The 23,535-nt window shown below is 41.8% G+C and overlaps 3 protein-coding genes across 4 annotated transcripts; 1 reads left to right on the forward strand and 2 right to left on the reverse strand.

Annotated features, from left to right (window-relative positions):
- LOC145912359 (flap endonuclease 1-like) lies at positions 1 to 1,375 on the reverse strand. The gene has a single exon (XM_082999808.1). It carries the CDS (start codon positions 1,332 to 1,334, stop codon positions 192 to 194), a length of 1,143 nt encoding a protein of 380 aa, XP_082855934.1. The 5' UTR covers positions 1,335 to 1,375; the 3' UTR covers positions 1 to 191.
- Positions 1,376 to 3,837: 2,462 nt separating this feature from the next.
- LOC145911552 (large ribosomal subunit protein eL14-like) lies at positions 3,838 to 4,312 on the reverse strand. Its single transcript, XM_082998940.1, has one exon. It carries the CDS (start codon positions 4,283 to 4,285, stop codon positions 3,872 to 3,874), a length of 414 nt encoding a protein of 137 aa, XP_082855066.1. The 5' UTR covers positions 4,286 to 4,312; the 3' UTR covers positions 3,838 to 3,871.
- Positions 4,313 to 5,002: 690 nt separating this feature from the next.
- On the forward strand, positions 5,003 to 23,237 carry LOC145911196 (uncharacterized). 2 transcript variants are annotated; one of them, XM_082998460.1, is made up of 16 exons: positions 5,003 to 5,143; positions 5,206 to 5,313; positions 9,303 to 9,419; positions 11,389 to 11,579; positions 12,003 to 12,105; positions 12,524 to 12,569; positions 13,488 to 13,592; positions 13,843 to 14,032; positions 14,525 to 14,595; positions 15,450 to 15,591; positions 16,024 to 16,204; positions 16,732 to 16,834; positions 16,968 to 17,153; positions 17,600 to 17,785; positions 18,056 to 18,179; positions 18,480 to 23,237. In XM_082998460.1, exons 2-16 carry the CDS (start codon positions 5,222 to 5,224, stop codon positions 22,181 to 22,183), a joined length of 5,541 nt encoding a protein of 1,846 aa, XP_082854586.1. In that variant the 5' UTR covers positions 5,003 to 5,143; positions 5,206 to 5,221; the 3' UTR covers positions 22,184 to 23,237. The 2 variants fall into 2 exon arrangements, with proteins under 2 accessions (XP_082854586.1, XP_082854585.1); XM_082998459.1 differs by having other exon boundaries at positions 5,210 to 5,313.
- The last annotated feature ends 298 nt before the right edge of the window (positions 23,238 to 23,535 follow it).

Genomic DNA, 23,535 nt, shown 5'->3' on the forward strand with positions numbered 1-23,535 from the left:
GTGTATATATGTACAAAGATCGTGCAGGGTACAAAAATTATGTATGATATTTTTTTACTCATAAAGGCAGTGTTACTCTAAAACAGGTTGGCAAATGTGTGAAATGTTGATAAAATTTTACATGATATCATGAGAGGATTATTTACACACTACATGCAACACACAAGTCAGTTTGCATTAACCAAGGAAAGCTATTTCCCACGCTTAAACCCAGAGCCAGATTTAGCTTTCTTCTTGGCAGACTCAGACTTTATTTTGGTGTCTGACTTTCTTTTGGTTTTGGGCGTTGATGGCAAAACTTTAAAGAAATCATCAAGTCTGCCTTGGGTGCTTGTTTGTCTGCTTTTAACAATTTTTTTAATTCCATTTCTGATGCGGTCTTCACTGAAACCCTTTTCTTCCACCATGAACTTGACAAGTCCTTCTTCATCTGGCTCAGTCCACTTTAGGTCCAGGTCACTAGCATCGGACACGTCGGGAGTTAAAAAAAGTTGCCTTGCTTCTTTATACACCCAGTCTTCCGGTACAGTGTACTTTTTAGTGTCAATAGACTTCAGAATTTGTTCGATGCTTTTATGTTGTTTCACAAGGTCAAAAGCTCTTTTTGGCCCGATACCTCTTATATGTTCACAATAATCACATCCCAGCAGAATGCACAAATCTACAAATTGCTCATGGGTGAAGTCCATTTCACTCAGAACTCGATCATACACAAACTCTTGTATTGGCATTTTACGTGCCTCACTAAAGGTCATGTGTCTGAGAAGACGATTTGAATGGAAGGTTAACGCATCCATGTCCTCTGTAGCAGTGGCATATACCTTACCCGCCTTCACCAATGAAGCACACTGTGCCTCAGCCTCTGTAGGTGCTTCAACAATCGGTACACCCATAAAGCGAAGAAGTTTCTTACAATCAGACATGTGCTCTTTAGTAACTTTGACAAGTCTTCTGGAAAATTTATCAACATCTTCAGCTTCCCCTGATTCTTGGGCTTTTGCCAATTGCTTCTCAGCTTCCTCCCTTCTTTCAGCTCTCTTGGCAAGCTCTCCAGACTTCATTTGAGGTGGTTTGCCATCAAACACAAAGACTGGTTTGATGCCATTTTCAAGAAGTCGAATGGTACGATAAAATAGACCAGCAATATGACTTGTAACTTCACCATCATCATTTGTCAGTTGGTTACCATCCTGTCTTATTGCTATAAGGAACTGGTAAACAGCCATCGAGGCATCAATGGCAACTTTTCTTCCAAAGTAATTTTTTATGCTGTTTTCTTTTACTGCCATAGGCGCTCTGTCACAAATTAACTTGGATAAACCAAGAATTCCCATCCCTATATGTTGTGGAATATTTACCTACAAGCTAACACCTCAGAACTGAAAAGAAAACACACCAAATTTATTTCTAAGATTTGTGCTTGTTTTTAAGAGCAATGTCTTGGTTGGTAAATACAAATGTGTATTATTCTGAGAAATATGCTTGTTTTGGGCCTCCATGGTTATTTTTTGGTCCAGACTTGTTTGCAACCCTAATTATGAATAATTAGTAGCATATACGCGCCGCTACGCCTGAAATCCACTTTTACCCTAAATTTGATGCAAAACTGTAACTTACTGAAAAATATGTACTGTTTTTATTCTTCTTTATTAAAGTTTACAAACCTTTCTGGGTGCCAGTCTACCAAAAATGGGCAAAAATGCTTTTCTTAATTCGGGTCTTTAGCATCTAATTCTACAGGCTTGTTCTCTCGCGCCAAAACAAAATAAAGCATATTTAAAAATCAATGAACCGTAACGAACATTTTAGTTATTGTGAAAATATTCGAATCAAATGTATTACACCGACACGTGCGATTGATCGTCAACAAGACCTACGAAGGTAAAATAACCGCAACCTGCAACTGATCCAGGCCACCTACGAATTAGACAATCACCTTTGACAATTCCCCGCATTCCTCGGACGTCTGTCGATTTACATCAAAGGAAGCGTTCTTTTAATTGAGTTGGAGTTTGCTTTGGCCAGCAAGGCGGAGTGGCCAACTAACGTCCTATGAGAATTATTATTGCAACCCATTACCTCCAAGTGCGACTCTGAGATTCTCCTTGAGGAAATCACCTTTGCATGAGCGCCCGACTCGATATGACCCTTATGGATTTATCGGTGCCCCCATGGCATTTTGAATTTGCGTGCAAACTAATAAAAAAATCTTAACTGCAATCGCTTTCGTCAACGCATTTTCCACAAGTAGGCCTATGAAAATGCGGAAAAGTGAAAGTTACCCGCTTTGCAAAACACTTTTACTGGCGATCAATTTCAGATTTTTAATGCATGTTTTTTCGAAATCGAACTACAGATGAGAATTCATTGTGCAGCCCAGAACAAGTTTGTTCACTGCAAATGTCGTTGTTGTCAAACTTTCTACTTGATTTCGAGAGTGTTTCGGTGTATTTTGCTAGCCAAACATACCAGTATTCAATAATAGTGTTGGTGACCAGTGCTTAAAGCAATCAATAGTTATAAGACAATTTAATTCAGTAGATTTATTCACTTATTTGATAAATCTCACCTAGAATACGAAAAAACAATGGTCATTCCATTGTTTCGATGACAATTTCTTTAATTTTAACCCTATTGATGATTAACTTCTCGTTCCCAGCCTACGCATCTAATCGTTCCCGGTATTTTTTCAAAAAGCCTGGCCGATGCCTTGTGTGCCTTTTCTCCCGTCATAAATTACCTGATGTTTTGGAAAAAACGGGAGGATTAAATAAAATTCTTTTTGCATGATAAACCACTTCATGAATGAACATGAAACAATAAAAGTATTATGACACAGGCACCAACAAATCAATAGGACCTGATTTGGAATCAGGTGTCGATGAGATCTAGCTCCGGGAACACACAAAAAAATATAAGATTCTTCTTGGGAGTTCCAAACTTATCTCTTAATGTGTAGTACATGAGAGTGTATTCCTATCCCAGTAATGCAAAGGTGCACGATTACAACTGCCAGTCCTTATCCCTACAATTAGATACTGCATTTTTTCAACGAGCAAGTAAAAATGAATCAACATTAACCACATTGCTAAAGACTTGCAATTGATGATTTTTAAAGGATTGATTGGCAAATTTTAAAGGATTGATTAGAAGTTTTATTTGAAACTTAACATTATATTTTTTGTTTCCATTGCACATGTAAGGTGCAGTCATGTTGTTTTAAATGTTTGTGGCATCGACTATGTCCAGTTGCGCAGAAACATGTTTCCAGCCAATCGATGACTGAAATTAAGGGTTCAAGATGTTCTAGCACAGAACCTCTCATTGCAAGCGTTATCCTCAAACAGATAGTTTAGATTCTTTTTCAACATTTTTTTGGGTGCAAAATGTGGAGACTGAATATGAGTGGGTTCAAGTTAATTTAATTATAAATTTTTTAGGTTGTTTTACTTTATTTCCCTTCATTGAAACAGTTTTTGTCCTTCTATTTATTGATAATAAACCTCAATTTCTTCATACCATTGCTTTTCATATACATTTTTGCACTCATAATGCATAATATGTTGGTAACAATACATTAAGTTTTCCTGTTTTTAATACAACTTTCATTTGCAAATGTATTTGATACATGTTAGGTACACATAATCATTGTAAATATTATGTTACTGTTTAAACTTAAGCTGACAACCACTTCTTTAAAAAATCAGACATACTAAATGATCCTACCATCCTAGTTTTTCAGTAGCTAAACGTTTAATGATTGTATATAAAAATAGCTTGGTAATCATAGATTCGTTGCATTGTCTGCTTTACCTATCCCTGGTAAACAACAAGCAGTTACCAATTGAAGTTGCCTTTATTTCGAGCAGCATCACGATGATTTAGCAGCCTTCTTGAGCTTGTTTAGCTCACTGGCAATAATGCGCCTTCGCTGTTGCTTCAACTTCATCAATTTAAAGCGATCGAAATCGGTGAGGTTGGCCTTCCTTGCTTTTGCTTGTATCTTCTTACACCAAGCTGTGTCCGCCCAACTGTCATTGACATTGGACTTCTCCCAAGCCTTCTTAACAGTGCTTGTGCGGGATCCCCATTTGATGTCAATTTGAAATCTTGTCAAATGAACATTTCTCAAATTGACTACACACCGTGAGACACCGTTGCAGGGTCCATCGACTAGCAAACGATTTTGGTCAACTACATTGACAATTGCAGCCAATTTTCCGGCATGCGGACCCTGGCTAATGTAGACCACTGATCCGATTTCGACAAACTTTTTGTACACCATTCTGCCTTTTCGGTATGGCGATCGAGAAAGAGGCCACACATCGTTCTGCTTCGCTGACTTGCGTGATAAAGGAAAATCACAACGTTTCAAGTCATTCCAATAAAAAATGCAAACAACCCGTAAAACAATATGCACAACAAAAAAAATGCATCGATATATTGCCATATATTGTTTTTTCAAAATTTGTATGTACTGTAAAATAACTTATTATGTGACAATGTCACAGTGACATACACTATTCGCAATTGAGAAATACGGTATATGCTGGTAGGTGACAGAAGTTATTTATTTTTTTACACTTGTTTATGTTACTATTGCCGTTTTTGAATGAAAGGATTTCACTTGTTTAAAACAAGACACTTCAATATATGTTTATGATTTTTTGTCGCTATGTGGCGACCAAGAGCTTGTCTGCAAACAGCACTTGTTCCTTGGGCGCAAAGCGGGTGGCGTAATTGAAACAGCCCTTCTTTGAAAGAAGACATTTGCTGAGCGAAGGGAAACGTCGGAAGAAGTGCGTTGGCGCACAGTGGCAGTGGCAATGTATTTCTGCAAAAATAGAATTGGCAAAAGTCCAAACCGTGCTGCAAGATAATTGAAACAATAAGGAAAGGTTAGGTTTACTTTGCAGTTTTGCATGACTCAATGTTGTTGACTTACAAGTCAAAAAATGACAACCAGATCTTATTATTTTTATCGAAATTGTATGCTAGTTTAGACTGTACGCTAAGGCAAGAATTTAGAGAATTGCTGGGACGTTTTAAGCTGCTGAAAGGTGAAATTCACATCAACGTGCTTACGGAATGCACTGGCATTGGATACCTGCAAAATTTCTGAATTGCACCATGTTTTAGACAGGTAGGTGGGTCTTTAGTTACCTACTGCAGTTTGTTGTGAACATGACAATTGGTCTGCGTTAGTCAGATTCGAATTGGAATGGAAAAAACGGAACACCAAACGCCGTTAAAATTCTTGTCGAGCGGTTGGGAAGCAAGGCTCGGTCTGAATGGACGGGTGTATTATTACAGGTGAGTTGTAAATGAGATCCGTGTCGCTGTCGTATAGACGGCTGTGTAAAACTGCTTGGCCATCAGCGCGTCTCGCCTCAAGATAAGTAATTTGCGCCACCACAGAAGGCAACAGAAAATTTGCAGGGCGCCCAGTTATGCTTGGATAGTTAGGAGAGACAACGGCAACTGAGGCAACACAAAACGCGCTTGTTCACATTGCGCTGCGCGTCACTTGCGCTGTGTGCTTGTCTTCGTTGGAAAGGCGCTTTGGCGACAACTGGGCGAATTTGTTTCCTGCGATTCCTCTTCAAAACCCTTGACGACACTCAGCATATACGTTGCGAGGCATAACTCTCAAATTCCCGCTGGGACGCGTCATAACTGCGGTCGTTGTCAAGTATAACGCACGCTGTCGTTTTGTCAGCCTTTCACTTAAAATCTTCCTTCAGTCTTCATACTTGTACCAATCAGCGCGGTCGATTCGCCGGTTCTCCAACACAATCGATATGTTGGAATTTACCGACATTCCCGGACCTCGAGAACACGTTTGACCCGCTAACCTTTTATGGCAGCAATTTGTTTAACACCGCGAGCACGTGTTGATTTCAATAAAATATAAAAAACAGGTGTCTGGCCTATTCAATTCCTTGGTGACTGTTACGTCTCCGCACCGTTTATCGGACAGGCTGGCATGAAATATTAATCATATTGCAAGTTTGTCAGTCACCTTATAAAACACCTGGCGCCTATGCCGGGCTGCTGCGTGTACATACGCGAGAAAGGGTGCTATTGATATTGTTTGCTATTGAAAGCACGCTAACTGGTTTAAATTTGGTATTTAAAGTTAAAAATCCTACATAAACTGGTATTAGTTTTCATTTCATAATTTCAATGTAATTACCTAATCCCCATCTCCACTAATCAATTAAGCGTCAAAGCGGGCATTGTAATATTGTCAAAATTTGAAGCAAATTAATGACAGTTTGAAACTATCGCAAATGCCTTTCGTTTGATTATATTATTTCTTCGTACATTTTGCCCCACTTTCAATCAACAGTTTAAGTGGCTGCAAAATGTCGTGGCCAATAATTATGTTCAGATTGGATGTTTGGAGAGTTGTTTGTGGTCAAATGCACCGTCTTTATAAGAGGGATTCAAATCGTGATCGAAACACTCACCTTCGCTTATTGCCCAATGCCGACAAGTGGGCCAAGTGCCGTTGATCCTCGAAACTGGAGCGCGGAAGGGAAGTTTAATCCCCTGAAACCACCCATACTCCGGCGCTACTACGTCCATGTGCCGCTATCGAATCGATGGTGCGGAATTGAATTCTTGTTCTCTTGCCTTGCGCGATCAAACATCGATTGATTAAAAGCGTATTCCCTGGTTAGTAGCCGCCGCACTGGCTCACAATCAAATTTTAAATTGGCGCTTGCATGCTTTTTTATTTCTTTATAAATTTCTCATCGGCAGCACTGACCGAAATCCCGTTAACTTGTACGTCGGCGCAAGTGCTGGAAGAGAGGTTTACGACAGTCGGTCTTTGCGGTAATTGTCCGGTCATTGTTTACTAAAAGTACGTTGGGAAACACGCTGTGGAATGACACATGTCTCAGCTTGAGTAACCTCGTTACGTCTGTAAGTTATGTTTATGAGCAGTTTCAGAAGAGTTACTGTTGCTAGCAATACCTGCTGAAACTGATTTGATTGAAATACCTTTTGCCATTTTGCACGAAAACTCGAAATATAATTACACAATTCAAAAAACACAAAGGGTGGCAGAGGATAGTAAGCATTATCACATGATCTTCTAATTTCGAACCACAAAAATGTTAATTGCGATTCATATTGGTCAGACCCAAGCAGCGAAGACGATTCGTGCAGTTTTAATGACAATCAGCACATTTTAGGGTTATTAACCTTAAACCATGTCCTTGTCAGAGTGTTTGGGCCCCGATTTTAATGTGGCTTGAAGGGTTAGGACTATTAACCTTATGCGCACATTAAAACGAATTGGCTGGAATATTACAATAATTACATATATAGTAACATTACACTATCCGTCGTTATAGACTCACCCTTTCTGGCTTTGCAGCGTGCAGACCTTGGAAATTGTCAAAACAACAACAATAATCGACTCGTGTAACTTTTGGCTACAATTTGCGAGTGTGTCGTTAACCCTCTAAAATTTGCTTTAATTTGTGTGTAATGTTAATAAACCTAACCCTTCATGCGGCATTGTGGTAACGGTGGTTTCGGCATGTTGTGATAACAGGCACCAAGCCTTCTGACAAGCCGTGGACATGGTCCACCCCTTACTGAACGATTTTGCTACGATGAATTATTAATAGCGCTGCCCAAAGTCATGAAGAAATAATTAAGAACGCTCTTACCATTTGCCTGTCGTTGCTGCCACGGCAGTGAAGGCAATTCGCGCCAAACGCCTCATACCCTGACTCGGCTAATAGCAATCTTTTATATAAAGCACAGATCCTGACAACTTCGTTTGGTCTTGGGATCATTGCACTAAAAGTCTCGTAAAAAGTGATTGCGTGTTTGATTTCAACTTTCAGTGTTTTACTTATTATGCTTGTTGTTTTTATTTTCTGATAAGGGCGAAATTTAAATATTCTCACATTCACATGTCTTGGACGATTGTGCAATAATCTAGATCAGTCCTGGTAATAATTTCTACAACAATGGTTCGTTCATTCCTCGACGACTGTGGATTTTTCAAATGAATCATGCGAATACGGGGCAGTGGCCAGGTTATTGTTTTTCTGGAGGTCCTTTGTTGGCACAACGTAAGCCGATTCCACTTTTGTTCGGGCGTTTTCGAGATGAACCACTTTCTTGGCGGCGTTGCTTTGCCGATAAAAGCCAAGGTGGCGGTGTTTCCCCTGTGATGGGATTATAATGACCATCAATGTTTGTTCGGTCTCGGATACAGATCTGACGACCACTCTATATAGAGTTGGCGAAACTGTTTTCCTCGCTCAGCGTTTTTGTTGGAGCCGTTTATATTCGTTGAGTTCTGAGCAAGTTTCTTATCTGTAACTGAAATGTCTAGTTTTTTGGAGATATAGAATCATTGCAAACAAAAGTTTGTCTAGTCTGTTTCTTGCCGAAAAATGAGTCAATTTTCTGCCAAAGCGGAAAAACAAGAACATGTTTTGTGCATATGATGTTGAAGTTGCTCTAAAAAACGTTTATCCAGCGTGTCTGAACGCCTTGTTTGTACATGGGCATGTGCATGAACCAGCACACCGGTAATTGCCAACAAAGTACATTACGTATGATGCGGGTTAAAAGACTTAAGTTGAGATAGTAGTCATAACGTTCACGGTGCAGGTAGTCTGATGTATTAAATTGTAAAAAGTGATCAAAACTGTCGAAGGTTTACACAATATCATAGCAGCAGTGCTCCTATATTCGTGTTGTGCGGCTTGTCTTCCATAAATGTCAATGACATAAAGGGCTTCGGAAAGCTGTGATTTCATGCTCCATTTGTCACGAATTACAGTGCATATTTGAGGGCAATGGCAGATCACCACAACGAAGTGCGGAATTTTGATGTTGCTTTTCGACACCCCGCCCACATAGTTCTGTAGTAAATTCGTTGTCTAGCATGTCTTGTTGTACGTTCGTGGGCGGCACATTTTCCTCGCTTGCGGTTAAAGCAAGATACCAGTGACCCGGGTAAACAAGACCGCAAAAAAAAGATTCGCAGAATCGTCGGGGAAGTTTGCACGATTGCTCGAGGCTGGTTTCCTTCCCATTATCCAGCCCTGATACGATTCCATTGCTTCTGGACGGACATCAAAGTCGTTGCGTATGCTCTTGAGGTCTATCGCAAAGATCGCACAACTTTTAATACGCCTTTCTCGTTGATTCCTGTTTATTTGAATTGCGTGCTAAAAATTCGGACAGAAATTATATTTGATATCTATTGGTTTTGGTGTTTTTATATGTATATATATGTTAAAAAAGTCTTGTTATATTTGCAGCTTACACAGCCAAACGGTGCAGATTCTGCCACCCCCTGAGAGTTGGTCGTGCGACTACAACTTGCCGTACGGTTGGGAACTGGCTTTGGACTACTCGGACAAGCCTTACTTCATCAAGTTCGTCATATTTATTCCTTATTACGATTTGGTTTGAAAAAAACATACACAACATATTTTGTCCAGTAGAAACTAAAAACATACCTACAGGCGTCTCCAAACGACTCATAACATATGTGACCGTAAACACTTAAAATGCGAATTCCATTTAAAACGTGTATCTCATACACACGTGGGTTTACTTTGGAAAAAGGTAATATTTTCTGCTTTGCTCCGTCCTAGTTCATTATTGCTTGTGTTTGTATTCAAACTATACTACAATATTTCCATGCAGGTTACCATTGTCTTGCTGTCCGACACTACTCCCCGTAAACCATTTGCCTTATCAGGATATACACCCGCCTATGTTAGCTGATGTTTAAATATACTTTTATGAAACGTTTTAGTCATACAATTACGGTATCTGGATATAGTATATAACTCCAAAGGAGTAATATTACATGCAATGGCATGATAGGCAGGATCGCCCCACTGCGCAGGTCCTTGCTTGGCGATCACAGTTATCGTATCGCGATAACTCCAAAGGAATGGTTTTAGCACATGTAGGATTGGTGCCATGAAGTTAAACTGGTTATTAAAGAATATTAACGGATTTTCCAAACCAAATGCAACGGTTTAAAACCAAGCCTGACAGTATTGGTTTTTTGTCTCTGCAGACTCTTCTTGATCGGACTGCTTATCTGTTTAACGTTTCGCCCCACTCACTTTATATTTGACGGCAGGCACGAACTATCTTGCCAAAGCTCGCTGATTCGAGCCCCGGCGTTTCTCCAATTCAATCCATGCGCAAATTTCCCTCTCTGTCTTTCACTGGGTGACTCGCTTGAGTGAGTGGGAAGTTAGGGAGTCCTCCATTTCATAGATCATTGTGGAACCTTTGCTAAATTCCCCGATAGATTGTTTATTGCAGTTTAATGGTTGCTGCGTTTTCGTTCACACATGCGATTTGACCGTATTGCATTAGTTTTCAATAGTGTGTCTTCTTCGAGTACTTTTACCCGAGTTGGGTCTTTTAAACAATCTATTGCTTGTAGAATTTTCCATGAAAAAATATTCTCAAATGTAGCACAAAAACTACATTGGTGTTACACATTGATCGTGTTTACGGACTGAACTTGTCAACCAGTCGTAAACACTTGCTGATCCTCCCAAACCAGTGGCGCATGAACTTCTCACTGCTTCGCTTCGACGCCGCGAGAAAAAGTTTCTCCCGCCCACAAGCATTCTTGCTGGGTCACCCTGGTAGGATCGCATGACTTGGGGTTGCGTCAAACCGTGGTGTTTTCCAGTAACCATGGAGTCCTAAGCATACCCCACGTACCTCGGAAACTGCAAAACGGTGCAGTTGATGCTGAGAAAATGTAATGCCCCGTTACTTCGTATCTGCTGCTTGTACACTGTAAACGCATAGGAATTTATTATGTATGTCAGGGCAAATGCATGAACATTAAGTGAGTATTTCACGTACAAATGCAATTGCACTGAACTGTGACGAACACAACACAATTTCGACCTACTTCTCGTGCTTTTGTCTACCTTTTACGCCTGAGTGGACACGAATCTCACCAAAAGACTATTTGTATTGGATTCACAGATTACATCACTAACATTTCTGTTTTGAAGAATTTGGTTTAATTTTAACCGTATACACAGTAGTACATGCACTGTGTGGTCTTGGGGATTACATTTTATCAAAAGAATAACGAGATTCCCAAGAAATTGACAGAATGGCGATTTTTTTACGATTATTGATTTCCAGCGATTATGCAAAACGGAAAAGCTAACATCTAAAAGTGTAACAATGCGTTTGTCAGACTATTGATACTAAACTGTCCATTTGCCCTATAAAATTAGGGCGTAATGTCACCCAATGTAAATCCTGTTCTGATTCATTCTTTTTGATAAAGTGCTGTTTGACACCTCAAGAGTTTGGCATACTGTAAACAGCGTTCATGTGTTTTTATTTTAGCCATGTCCTGCAGCGTGTGACGTACGAGGACCCTCGCCACGACCGGACCTTCGAAACCGCCTCAGGGACGACACCAAGTGATCAACAACCGCCAGCTCCACGCGAGTACACCATTGCTCGTCATCCACAGCTCGGCTTCGGATTTATCGCAGGCAGCGAAAAGCCAGTGATCATCCGTTCCGTTTCACCTGGTGAGTTGCCCGGATGTCATTCGAGTCTTCGGACAGTTATCGATTGTTCGTTGCAGACTGTTATACTGTAGAACGTTGGGTAATTTGTACATTTCCAGCACGAAAATGCAGCGAACGCTTGTTTCGCCACACGATTCAATTACGCGCGTTTGCTCTGGGGAATTAGATGCAACTTGCTCCAAGTTTTGTGATTGCTCTAATGACAATAATGTCAATTACAGCGCCAACAATACATTGCATGAATAAACTTCGTTTCCATCTGGCCAGAAACATGCAATAAATTCTCGTATAGTAATGCTGAATCCATTCTGTATACTTTGTGCATTTTTTTGATTGCAAATTAATTGGAAGCGTTTGAAAAATGTTCCGGGTGGTTGATCTTAAAATATTTTCAGTTTGGCATTACGTGTCATCATTACACAGGTGGGCCATCAGAAACCAAACTCTTGCCAGGAGATCAAATCATTAAGATCGGATCGGAGTATGTTCGAAATGCCGCCCGAGAGCACGTCATCGAATTAATAAGGTGGGTTTCGTGGATTGAAATGGAGTTGTTATATTACGACTAAAAAGCCTTGCATTTTACGTGGTTTGTAATTACTTTGTGCAGCTGTACATATGAAAACCAGTGGGATTTGTCGAAAAGGCATACTAAAGTAAATCGTTTAATTATGTACGTAATGGAAATTTATAGACCAACTCAGATTTTACCAGAGCATCTGTGGAGGCTCGTAAAACTAATATAATGCAGACAAGTTGACATTTAACCTTAGTGTATAGAGCCGACATTAGATCGCCAAACATGTAGTTCAACTTTCTAATTTATTGGGCGCGTCATCCCCTGTTTAAGTTCTCCTGCATTCGGATATTACAGAACGGCCTGTCGCCGTAAATAAAGTTGCGGCTCAAATGGAACTTGACAGCTCAAATTGTTTCTTTATTAGGGACAGCATTGATGGCGTGACGCTTACTGTTCTCCAACCGACCAGGGTAAGTTTGTTTTGTCTTAACTGCTCCAACATGTAGTACCCTACTTTCTATTTTAATGGCTTTATATATATCCTTACCTCGGTTTACCAGTGCTTGCGAAATGATTGCATTACTTCATTCGTTGAAGAATTTTTTGTTTTTGTTTTGGTAATACTGCTCGTAGAAACAACAACTTTTAATTCACGATGGATTACAGTGCCGCCATGAGCTTTCTTGATAAAAATACTTTTTAACTTACAAAGCACTAGATTCAGTTACCGATCTGCATAAGGTCAGCAAATGCCGACAGTCTTCGATTTTCGTCCAGAAACAAATACAACACAACCTGTTAAAAATTGTTGTGCCTAATTAATGTATGAAAAAGAAGGCTGTTTTGTATCGAAATGCTTTTAACCCCATCGGGTGACTTATTTTATTTACCACGTATGTTTGCCGTCGTCGTTGTATTGATTGCAATGCACTGATTACTGGGCGAAGTGCGGGTGATAAACTTTCCGCCCGCGTTTCCAAACATGCTTATAAAACATTGAACACAGTCCAACATTTGGTTAACATTCAACTCGCATTTTTGAGGCTTCTGTCACTGCATGCTGGGGAAGTTTGTTGCGACAGCTCGCTGGTTTCATGTTTGTACAAGTTGCGCATTGGCCACAGATTACCGAAGTTAATGTTCCACAAGAAGCTGTATTGTTCATCAGGCCCCTCGCTGCACAAAACAATTCATTCACTAAACAGCAGCGGCTATAGGGGCACAAAGTGTCAGTTAAAGTTTGATTTTCAAAAGAAAGTTGCAGAACAATAGCAGATTTGAGGAGTGTTCTGTAGGCCCTTTTACTTTATCTAGTCACTGTTCGAACCTTTATTATGTCTTCCTGGGGAACTCGTCAGACATCTAGAATCGCTTGAAATTTCACACAGGTTGCCAACTCGTCATTCCTCAAGCCGAATAAGCGGTTGATGAAAGGAGTGAACCGACCCAGGGTGAGATTTGCTGACGATAACGGCGTGGACGGCGAGGAAAACGTACTTTTTGTATTTTTAAGGTTTTCGTGTAATAACTTGGATGTGTGTGAAAGACAAATAAAATATTCCATTCTTGTAATACTTTTTTGGAAACATTTAACGCCTAACTAATAACAAAAACTATATGTGATTGAAATTTATATACTAAACAAACTATGGTAAACCGACTGTAACATGCAAAACACAACCGAAATTGCCGTTGTTAACAACTGTACATGTACTGTGCACTGGTAACCTGTTATCTTGACAGATGACTGGTTCAAGTCCGTTGCTGATAGTACCTGGGACTCTACGAGTTGTGTTGGAGGAAGGACAGGCGCGTTCCTTTCAGTTCAGCTCTGACACAACGGCTGGTGACATTGTATCGGCTTTATGCGAAAAACTTGGTATCGTGGATTCGAAGCTTTACTCCCTGGTTTTGACTCCATCAAAACAAGCCGGTACGTGGGCACAATAATTTACTCCTGAAACCCGACTACGACATGGCCAGTAACTCTGGTGTTTAGGTTTGATCTTAGTAGGAGCATGCCACTGGTGTATTGCAGTGTTTCGTAATGTTTTAAGCAAGACACATATTAGGAAGGTAATTTTTTTCAAGGATAGAAATCTTTAAAATATTAACACGAAAAGTTCGTCATGCAATATTGATTTGCAAATAATTTCAAAGTCGATTGGGGCAGTTTGTGAGCACAAATGTGATCTAATCCATTTATTGCTTTGGGAGGAGTTGCCCGACACAATTAAATTGCAAATGGTTTAATTGAAATATTGTATCATTATACAAAATCCTGTGAAACCCTGATAATGATCACTGGAATGTCGGTTTGTGGAAGCCAAAGTACTCTGATGCACTGGATTAATTGATTAAAGTCGCAAGTCGATACAGATTTCGCGCTGATGAATTTGACCATGTGGCGTACATATTCTTGCAGAACGCCGGGGTCAGCGCAGAAACAGAACATCCGATGAAATATTGATCGCGCCATGGGACTGCATCGCCAAGGTACGTGCTTTGATCCCAATGCTGTAACTCTGTGGAACTCAACTCTTTTGCGTGCGATGCTTTTGGAAATATTCGTGGCATTTGTGACGCATCACTTATAAACCGACCGGGACGATTTGTTCCCTGAGTTTACAATGTTCAGTCGCAGAAGGCAATTTCTTATTTTAAATTATTGCGCAACGCCCTTGCAAAATCAAAACGACGCACCAGGGCGTCGCCACGTACAGTTTGGGAAGACCTGGAGTTTGTGCACAGATAGAAATGCGCAAAGTGAATGTGGGGAAAAAACGTTAAACAGCCAATTTTGCAGTTAATTAATAATTGATGCGCTAATGCTTTGCTGAACAGTCCGTTTTGACTTTGTAAAGAAGGCTATGTTGGGCTTCACACTGAGCATAACCCCTGCGTCTTGTTTAACTCAACCATTGACCAAAGTGCAATGACCACTTCACATTATTTGTTCATTCCGACTTTCCTTTGCACAACTCTCGACTTTTATCGCCCGTCTGTACAATGTAATTGGTGTTGTTTCACATCCGAACGTGGAACAACAATTTGTTTCACGAAGTAAAATTGAGAGGAATCCCATAACTATCTTTCTCATTTAAATCCAACTGCGCTTAAAAATATGAAATAAATTTGTGTCTAAACAGTTTCATATTTTGAATCCATGCTTTAGTAAGGACATTCAGTTGATGCTGAATTGGTTTAGGAAAATAAAAGCGTTTATAGGCACAAGGTTTTTTGATATTAACTGTGACGTTTCCACCTGTATCACAAAAAAAGAAGTGTTGCTGGAATAAGGTTGATTTCTTGAAGAAATCCTTTTCGTTAAAGCTGTGTCTTGGTTTTAGGTTGTGGCCAACCCGTCGGTGAAGCACCATGAATGTCGTTTTCGCCTCACTTTCGTGTCCAAGGACATCCACAAACTTTCCCGTGACGATCCGAAGTCCTTCCGCTATCATTACGTACAGTGTGTAAACGACGTCGTTGCAGGTAAATAATTGACAGCTACCTCAATGCTGTTGTTCTTGGTGCCTTCCGCCGCCGGTTGAAATTCGCTTATGGTGTTGATTTTAAAGGCAGGATTGTTGCCTGCATTTGAGTTATATTTGTCCGTTCAGAGCACAAAGGTACATCGACGCTTGTACCGGATTTATACGAGGGCATAAATTCCTTTCAGGAAAATTTGGCCGCTGTTTAAATACCCGCGCCATACAAAGTTTAACCATTTAAAATGTGGTCATTATTTTTCTTTGCACAAGAAAACCACGTAATAAAGCTTTTAAATTTTGCAGTTAAGAAATTCCAACGTTTTTACTGCGTTATGGCAAATGATTTGTGCATTCGTTAAAAGTCAAACACACTTACAGCAACTGCCTGATTTTATAACACACCTGATGACCATTTTGAAACATGTAATTGCAGGGGACGTTTACGGCGACGATTTATCACAAGATGAAGCGCTGCGATTGGCCAGTTTCCAGATGCTCGAGGTGTTCATTGGTCAGTTTGCCGATGAGGGAGACGAGAACGGAAAGTCTTCAGGTCAGCTTACCAAGAAGAAATCCTTTAGTGCCCCGAGCAAGATATCGTTGAAACAGATCGAGTAAGTTGATCGTTTTTTTCGCCAAAACACAATTATTCGGCATCTAATTGTCGACTGATATGACGTCACGCTTAAGTCCAGTAAACAAGTTGTATCTTGAACGCTTTACTTCATCAAACAGAAACGGACAGGGACCGCAAAATATTTCGAACTTACGTTGACTAGAATATCGTAACGAAGTATCAGCCGTCCTTATGCTTTAAGCATTAATTGACACTTCGTTATCGAACCCCACTCCCGGGCACATTGATTTTAAGGTAATTTCCTCCGCACCACGTAACAATGTGTTACGACCGAACGTGTTTCACGGCAGGGCTTTTAACGATTTTCTGTCTTCCTTTGATGAAATGGTGAAGGTGACCCAAAGTCCATTGTGTTTCGTCGCAGAAGGGATGGCTCATTTGCCCCAGTAATAAGGCCCAGTTGCATAAGAGAGCCTATTTTGAAATTGCTGCAGTTTTTCCTCTACTATTCGAAATTCCGCTAATCGGTCCCGCGGTTTTGATGATGTTTCAAAATTTGTGCAGGAAAGAATACGGATTGGCACGTTTTCTATCGCCTCCCATCCTTGCTTTAGTAAACTCTAGTCAATCCAAGGAACACCGAAAAATTCTACAACAATACCTCAAGGTAAACGGGGCTTTCAAAAATCTTTAACTTTTCACCCACTCAACTTTATTGAAATATTTCAATGTTTTTGGTAAAAGTAACCCGAGGGTCGTTAAGATGCCGTCAATTTTTCTTTAAACACTATTTCTTTCAGGCGAACTTTGCCATCTACGTGTTAGGAAACGGGGGCGGTTCCCGTGCTTCGTCCCCGCCCACATCACCAACCAATGAGCGCCATCTGAGTGTGGACGGTCTTCTGCTACGAATCCGGATGCAATATGTCAAGATTTTGTCGCCCCATCACCTTTATGCCGGTCGCTACTTTGATGCAACAATCTTGGTATGGGCTTGTTGTAGCACGTGCAAATATGGTGAAATATGTAACTTTTACTTATGCTTCACTTGTGATTGTTCTCCAAATTCCGCTTGCATGCACAAACATCGTACTCTTTGCTCATTTTTGAAATGGTTGAGATTTCGTACAACCATCAAAGATAAAAACTTTTTACTATGCTGAACTGCTTCATCAGGGGGACACTATACAATACACACCTCAAAATTTGGGTTTTTTGCAACCCATTTATTGTTTTCATGTCAACAATGTGTAGGCTACTGATAAAGGGGTTTTATATAAATATATAGAAAAAAATTCGCGAACCCATGTCCTGACAACAGCCACTGGTATCCATAACTACGAAACACATGCAAAAGTACCACACATGAAAACTAATAACGCAAAACACTAAAAAGACACTACTTTGTATTTTACCGAACTTTACGTTCTAGGCCGTTGTCGAGTCCGACATCACGCTTGTTGTGGGACACCACTATGGAATAAGTCAGTTGGTCAACAGCAAAACCAAGATGGCGTCCATCTTTGCCGACTTCACCTGCGTCACATCCGTCGAGGTTGCCCCGTGTCAACCAGTGGCCAGCAAAACCAACGTGCGCATAGAGTTTCAAGACATGGCTGTAAGTTATAATGGTTAAGGTTGGTTACGACTTACAAACGTTATTAACGATCTGAGTTCCTTTGTAGCTTTTTACTCAAAACACTCTCCTTTTAATTTAAAAAATATAAGTTCCAACGAACTAAAAATGCTTTTGCAGTATCACGTTATCACCTTGCTGGCAATAAATTGGACAAAAATAACTTTTGAATAGAATATAAGTTGCAGATTATATTGCATAAGATGGGTATTTCCATCCAACTGTTGCAAAGCTGATTTATTTCTTTTGTAGCCACTGGTCCTTGCAATGCATCCCTTGTCAGCACAGACTTTTGCCTTCATGGTATCCGGGTATTGTCGGGTTTACGACAACAACGACATGATGCTCACCTTACCCATCGCTGAAAGCACCGAAGGTTTGATTTGCTGAAATGATAAAACCTTTGGGTTAAAAATCCTGTTGAGAATGACTTCGCATTTTGTAACATTGTAACGTGTTTCATTTGACAAATTTAAACGCTTGTCAAGACTTTCATGAAAACTTCAATTGTTGAGTAATCTTGCATTAGAAATGATTCAACATCGATCGAAACTAAGTGCAGTCAATTATAGTTTTATGTCCATGACGAAATTTAATCAGTTCAATTATGCGCCACTATCCGTAACATTAAAGCCTATAGGTATTGATTAATTATGTAAGTTGCCTTCGGTTTCAGAACTGGAATACTTCGCCTCGCACAAAGTCAAGGTATCACATTGGAACTATCCTCCACAAGACGAGGAGGACAATCCCGACCCCACAAGCTCGTTTTTTTACAGCGACTTCAGCGAACCCGTCCGCGCCTCCCTTCTCTCCGACCAAATCCCGCTCTCCGTTCGAGCTATGTATCAACAAAGTAAGATACCCATGGAAACCGAGGAAGGGCCAAGTAAAATGGAGCCAGAGGAGGACTCGAATGCGAATCATGGCTCGCCATCACAGCTACCCTCGCGCCATCGTCTAACGGCGGATGATGAAGGTGTAGCTTTATCGCACGCCGAGCTGTCACCTCTTTCTTCGGTATCGTCCGTTAATTCATCTTCACCATCCTCCGGTATAGGATCCGTCACTTCGCACCAAGTTTTAGCCGAAGCTGTAAAAAGCGGCGACCAATCAGACGGCGTTGAAGGGGAAGGAGAATGGAACGAACTGATGGTGGCGCTGTACAATGACGACGAAACTGAGAAGACCAAAGATGAAATTTCCACTAACGACGAATCGTCTGCAAAAGATGAAAACGAAATATTCAGAGAAGAAGATAGTCAATTGGATTCAGGTGATGATGAACACACAGAAACAGACGGCCGAGTAGAGTCCGGCGAAGTGGGTGAAGAACCAAAAGAAGAGGAGCCAGCCAGCTCTTCTGGGGGTAATGATCCGTCGGCGGGCTTGGAATCGAACTCGGCTCCTATTCCGTTAAAGCGAAACCGATTTTCATCGTTTAAACCCGACGAGACAGAGGAGAATAAGGAAGATGAAAGCCAGAGTACCTCCCAATCAGAACAGGCGCGCAACACACTCACAAGCGATCAACTAAAGGAACATCTCGTCCAGAGTTCCCTCTCACTAAACCAGAATGAGGAACAAAATGAACAGGAGGAAGACCCGCAGATTATTGGAAGCCCGTTGCCCGTCAGTGACCTTGCTCGGGGTCACAAGAGCTTGAAAAACTCCAGAAAGCAGAAAAACCGACGTTCTTGGTTTGCTCGCGACTCGGTTTCTCGTAGTTTTAGCCTCGACACCGGCCTAAACAGCTCCCCGGAGCCACCGAAAAGAAGCAAGTCGTTTTTCCGAAACATCTTTTCTCCCTCTCACAGTTATTCTGTAAAAAGCGAAAAGAGCCCGTCGTCGATGTCTCTCAACCGGGATCCAATGCCCGGAGCAAAGAGAACATCCAGATGGCGATTCTTTCGCTCGTCAGAAACGACTACGCCCACAAAAAAGTTCTCGTTTTTCAGCTTTTTTACTAGGAAGAAGAGTCGCCACACAGTAAACATTAGCTCCACTGACATTGGATCACCAATGGCAAACAATGACGGAATCACATCTGGCGCCTATTCAGTGTTTAGCGATGGGGAAGCAGAAACAGGCGATTCGGCTGACCTTAAACGTGCTACATCTGTTGAAGATGTGCAAAGGAGGCCACGAGATCAGGTCTCGCCGAAACCCAGGCCAGTGAGCTTTATGACGTTCCAGCAACTCCCCAAGGACTTCCAGGTCACGAGATCTCCATCAAGGCGCAGCGGTAGCTCTGGAAACGACAGCATGTCCCCTAAGAACGCACAAGCGCCTTTCCACCTGCCAGAGCCGAAGTTGGCTATTAAAACCGTTCAGCAACAGGTGTCAACCGAGGAAGACGCCAGTGAAGAAATGGTTAACGGAAAGGATGGAAACAAACCTAAGAATGTTGACAGGCACGAATACGAAAACTGGGGAAACTTAACACCCCCGGTTAAGCCGGCGCGGAGTCGAAAATCAAGCGAGGGCCAAAGTCAGGTCTCCATTGCCAGCACTGACGAGGACACGGAGCAACTAAGTGCAGATGAGAGTTTGAAGGAAGCAAAACCACTTAAAACCAGCATTAAGAGGAAAGCGCCCCCTCCACCAAAAGTTCCACCTCCAGATATTGATTCGCCGAATGAACTTTCCCCGCTCACTGATGTCGAAAGTGACGATGGCAGCGACGACGAGAACGTGGTTGACAAACTCGAGCCTCTTGATTTGACTCATCTCCACTCCGACGAAGACATTACAAGCGAAGAGGAATTGGAAGACACGTCGGCAACCGACGGCGGAAAGTCAAATGACAGTCAAGGTTCTCTAATGGGTGAGATTTTTGCATATCTTAAAACAAACGGCGACGAAAATCAAGAAAACAGCAAGCCAGAAAACATTAGCGACGATTCTGATAAGGAACCTAATGCACAAAACCTAAACACTGAAGATTTTGAACAACCGCCAGTGGGCGGAAAAGAGCCAAGCTTGGCTGACAGTGAAGAGAACGAGGAAGTGATTGATTTGAATGAAGGACATAATCGCGATTACGATAATATTCAGCTAGGTGATGATGTAATGGAAACACTCTCCAACAAATCGGAACCCAAACCTTCAATCAACATCGAGCAAGACAAAGAAGATAAAAATGTTAACACGGTCGAGCCTTCACAAATGCCTGAAGAATTAGAAACCAAAAAAGCTTCCACCGAAAATGTAAAATCCATATCACCAGGGGAAATGTACGCTGAAGTTTTGGACGATTCAGAGTCGGATTCAGATTCAGATTCGGAAGATTCGGTAACACATACCACGCAACTTGTACCGACCAAGTCTGTCGAAACATTTGGCACAGAAGAACAAACATACGATGAATCAAAGACAGAAATGTTAAGTGACTTTCCCAACACAGTCATGCCTGTTCCAGAAGACAACGACAAAAATATCATCGACACACCAAGACCAGAGAAAACACAAACATTCCTTGCATCACAAGATGTTGATGCCAGCGAAAATCGAGAGGAAGTCTTAAGCAGGGCGAACGGAGACATGTACAAGGATGGTGCAACTTATACCCACAAATATGGTCCTGGTGACCAAGTCGAGATCGGCGATCAAGTAGCGACTCCTCGCGATGATTTCTCCAGCGCAAGCAACCCAATTGCCTCTGTGTATGACGTCACTACCAAGCACATAGATAATGCAGGTTTTAAAGTTCCCCTAGTTAAGGCTACTGGCGTTCCAAAGGTCATTCATGCGCCAGCTGAAGATTCGTCGTCTATGACGTCCCAGAACCTGCCTCCGTGTACCACCGAGGTGCCTCCTGTGGTCGCAACGGAAACCGTGGCAAGCGGCAACGGTGAGATTGTTTCAACATGGACTTTTGCTGATCCAGAGGACCTACCACCTCCTCCACCTGCTGAATTTCTCGAGCATCCCAATGACGAAATCGCCCCCCTGGGGATCCCGTCCAGTGTCAATACGCCTCCATTGCCGTGGCAAAAATCTCCGTCTTTGCCGTGGCAAAAATCTTCGTCATTGCCGTGGCAAAAAAGCCCCCCGTACAAGAGCGAAACATCGGTTTCTAACGGCGTTGGGGACAAATCGTTAATTGACACAGATAGGGCGGCGGCAATCCCCTTGTACACATCTATGGTCACACCAAGACTTTTCGGACAAACCACGAAGTCGCGGGGCTTCGCTAAGGTGAAACCTCCAACCGCAAAAGCCAAAACCCCACAACAAGAGTCGGCCGAGATTCTGTCACAATCACAGCCAAAGCGGAACGGGGTTGGTGTTACGCCAGGTTCGGAACCAACGCCGGGGGTTTCTAAAATATCCAGGCCACCCATTCCACCCAAACCTGGACATTTGTATAGTAACTAATTAGGGTAACGTATCCTGTACCGCCCCTTTACGAAACCGCTCCAATGCCCGGTCCTGTGCTACGTGTACAGCGCGCAAGAGCTTGATTTGATCACCGAGCGCTATTTTTTGTGCATTACTATTGGATTGCGTGTGCGTGTGTACATATATATACTTAGAGACTCTACTTTTACATTTTTGTTCTTCATGTGAGAGTTGCTTTCTTCGGGTAAGAGACCCCGCAATGTGTTTTCGCGTCATATAAGGCGTACATGTCATTTGTGCAGTGTGATTGATGAATCGAACTCTTTCCCTTGTGACCAATGGTCACCGAGCAAACGCTACCGACTTTAATGCAGTTTTGTTTTCCATTTTACACGTCATCACGTCAATGTGTCAAAGCAGGTACCATAGGGGCCGGACACCGATTTAGCGCTTGCGGACCACCTGATTGTTGCGTAACCTGTTTCAGACGTCACTGTCGGTTGCGCTACCTGGAGCTGGCGATCCTAGAAGTTCATTTGGGCTCAGATGTTCATTGCAGTATTCCCCCTCTTGCCAGCAGACGCAAGCCATTTATTGAGGCACGCAATCCACGTAAGTTGCGCAGACAAAATGAATGCGTGACATTTTGTGCGTAGCTTGCGTGGACGTAACGCCCCCGCCCAAACTCAACTCACATAATGGCAGAAATGAATTCAAGGCTGGCATATGAAACCTAGACACACACAATTATCGTTGAATTGCTAAAATTAGCAGTCCACCTTTCAAGTACGTTTTTGGATCGGTAGACCGGCGCAGTATATTACCCGTTCCCTATTCTTCTATTCATTTCTGTTTTCGTTTCGTGGAACTGTCCAAAGAAATGCGAACTGTCTTCATCGCGAACCTCCGCGGTGACGTAAGCATGCTGGCAGTGACGTGCTCAGTATTATTACTCACCCGGATATCTTTGCCCCGCATTCCACGTGACGACGCGCTATCTTCCTTGAACTGGTGTTTGATTTCATTTCGTCATTCTTCATTTTCGTTTCCATCAGTTATTTACAATTTTCAAACAAAATTAAAGTCCTATTTCTGCGCTGCAAATTTGTTCAACAGTTGCATAACGGGACCGTTTTCCCCGAATTGCCTTCAAGCTGGAGTAAGCGTGCAACAGTGAGTACATAAGCAATCGCTTGATGATTGTAATAGTGAAATGAGTAAACGGAAGCGGGTATAATATTAGGGCTTGTATCACGTCAATGGACAATTGAATGTTGTCAAACTTTAAGCTTCTCCCCATCTTAATTAAACTTCCTTTTAACAATGGAATTATGCGACCTGACCTAGCTACATTAGCACATCGTGGGAGCTGGCTGCTTCCAGGAGTC

This window comes from Ascidia mentula, chromosome 8, assembly GCF_947561715.1.
Source record: "Ascidia mentula chromosome 8, kaAscMent1.1, whole genome shotgun sequence".
In the NCBI taxonomy this organism is placed as follows: domain Eukaryota; kingdom Metazoa; phylum Chordata; class Ascidiacea; order Phlebobranchia; family Ascidiidae; genus Ascidia; species Ascidia mentula.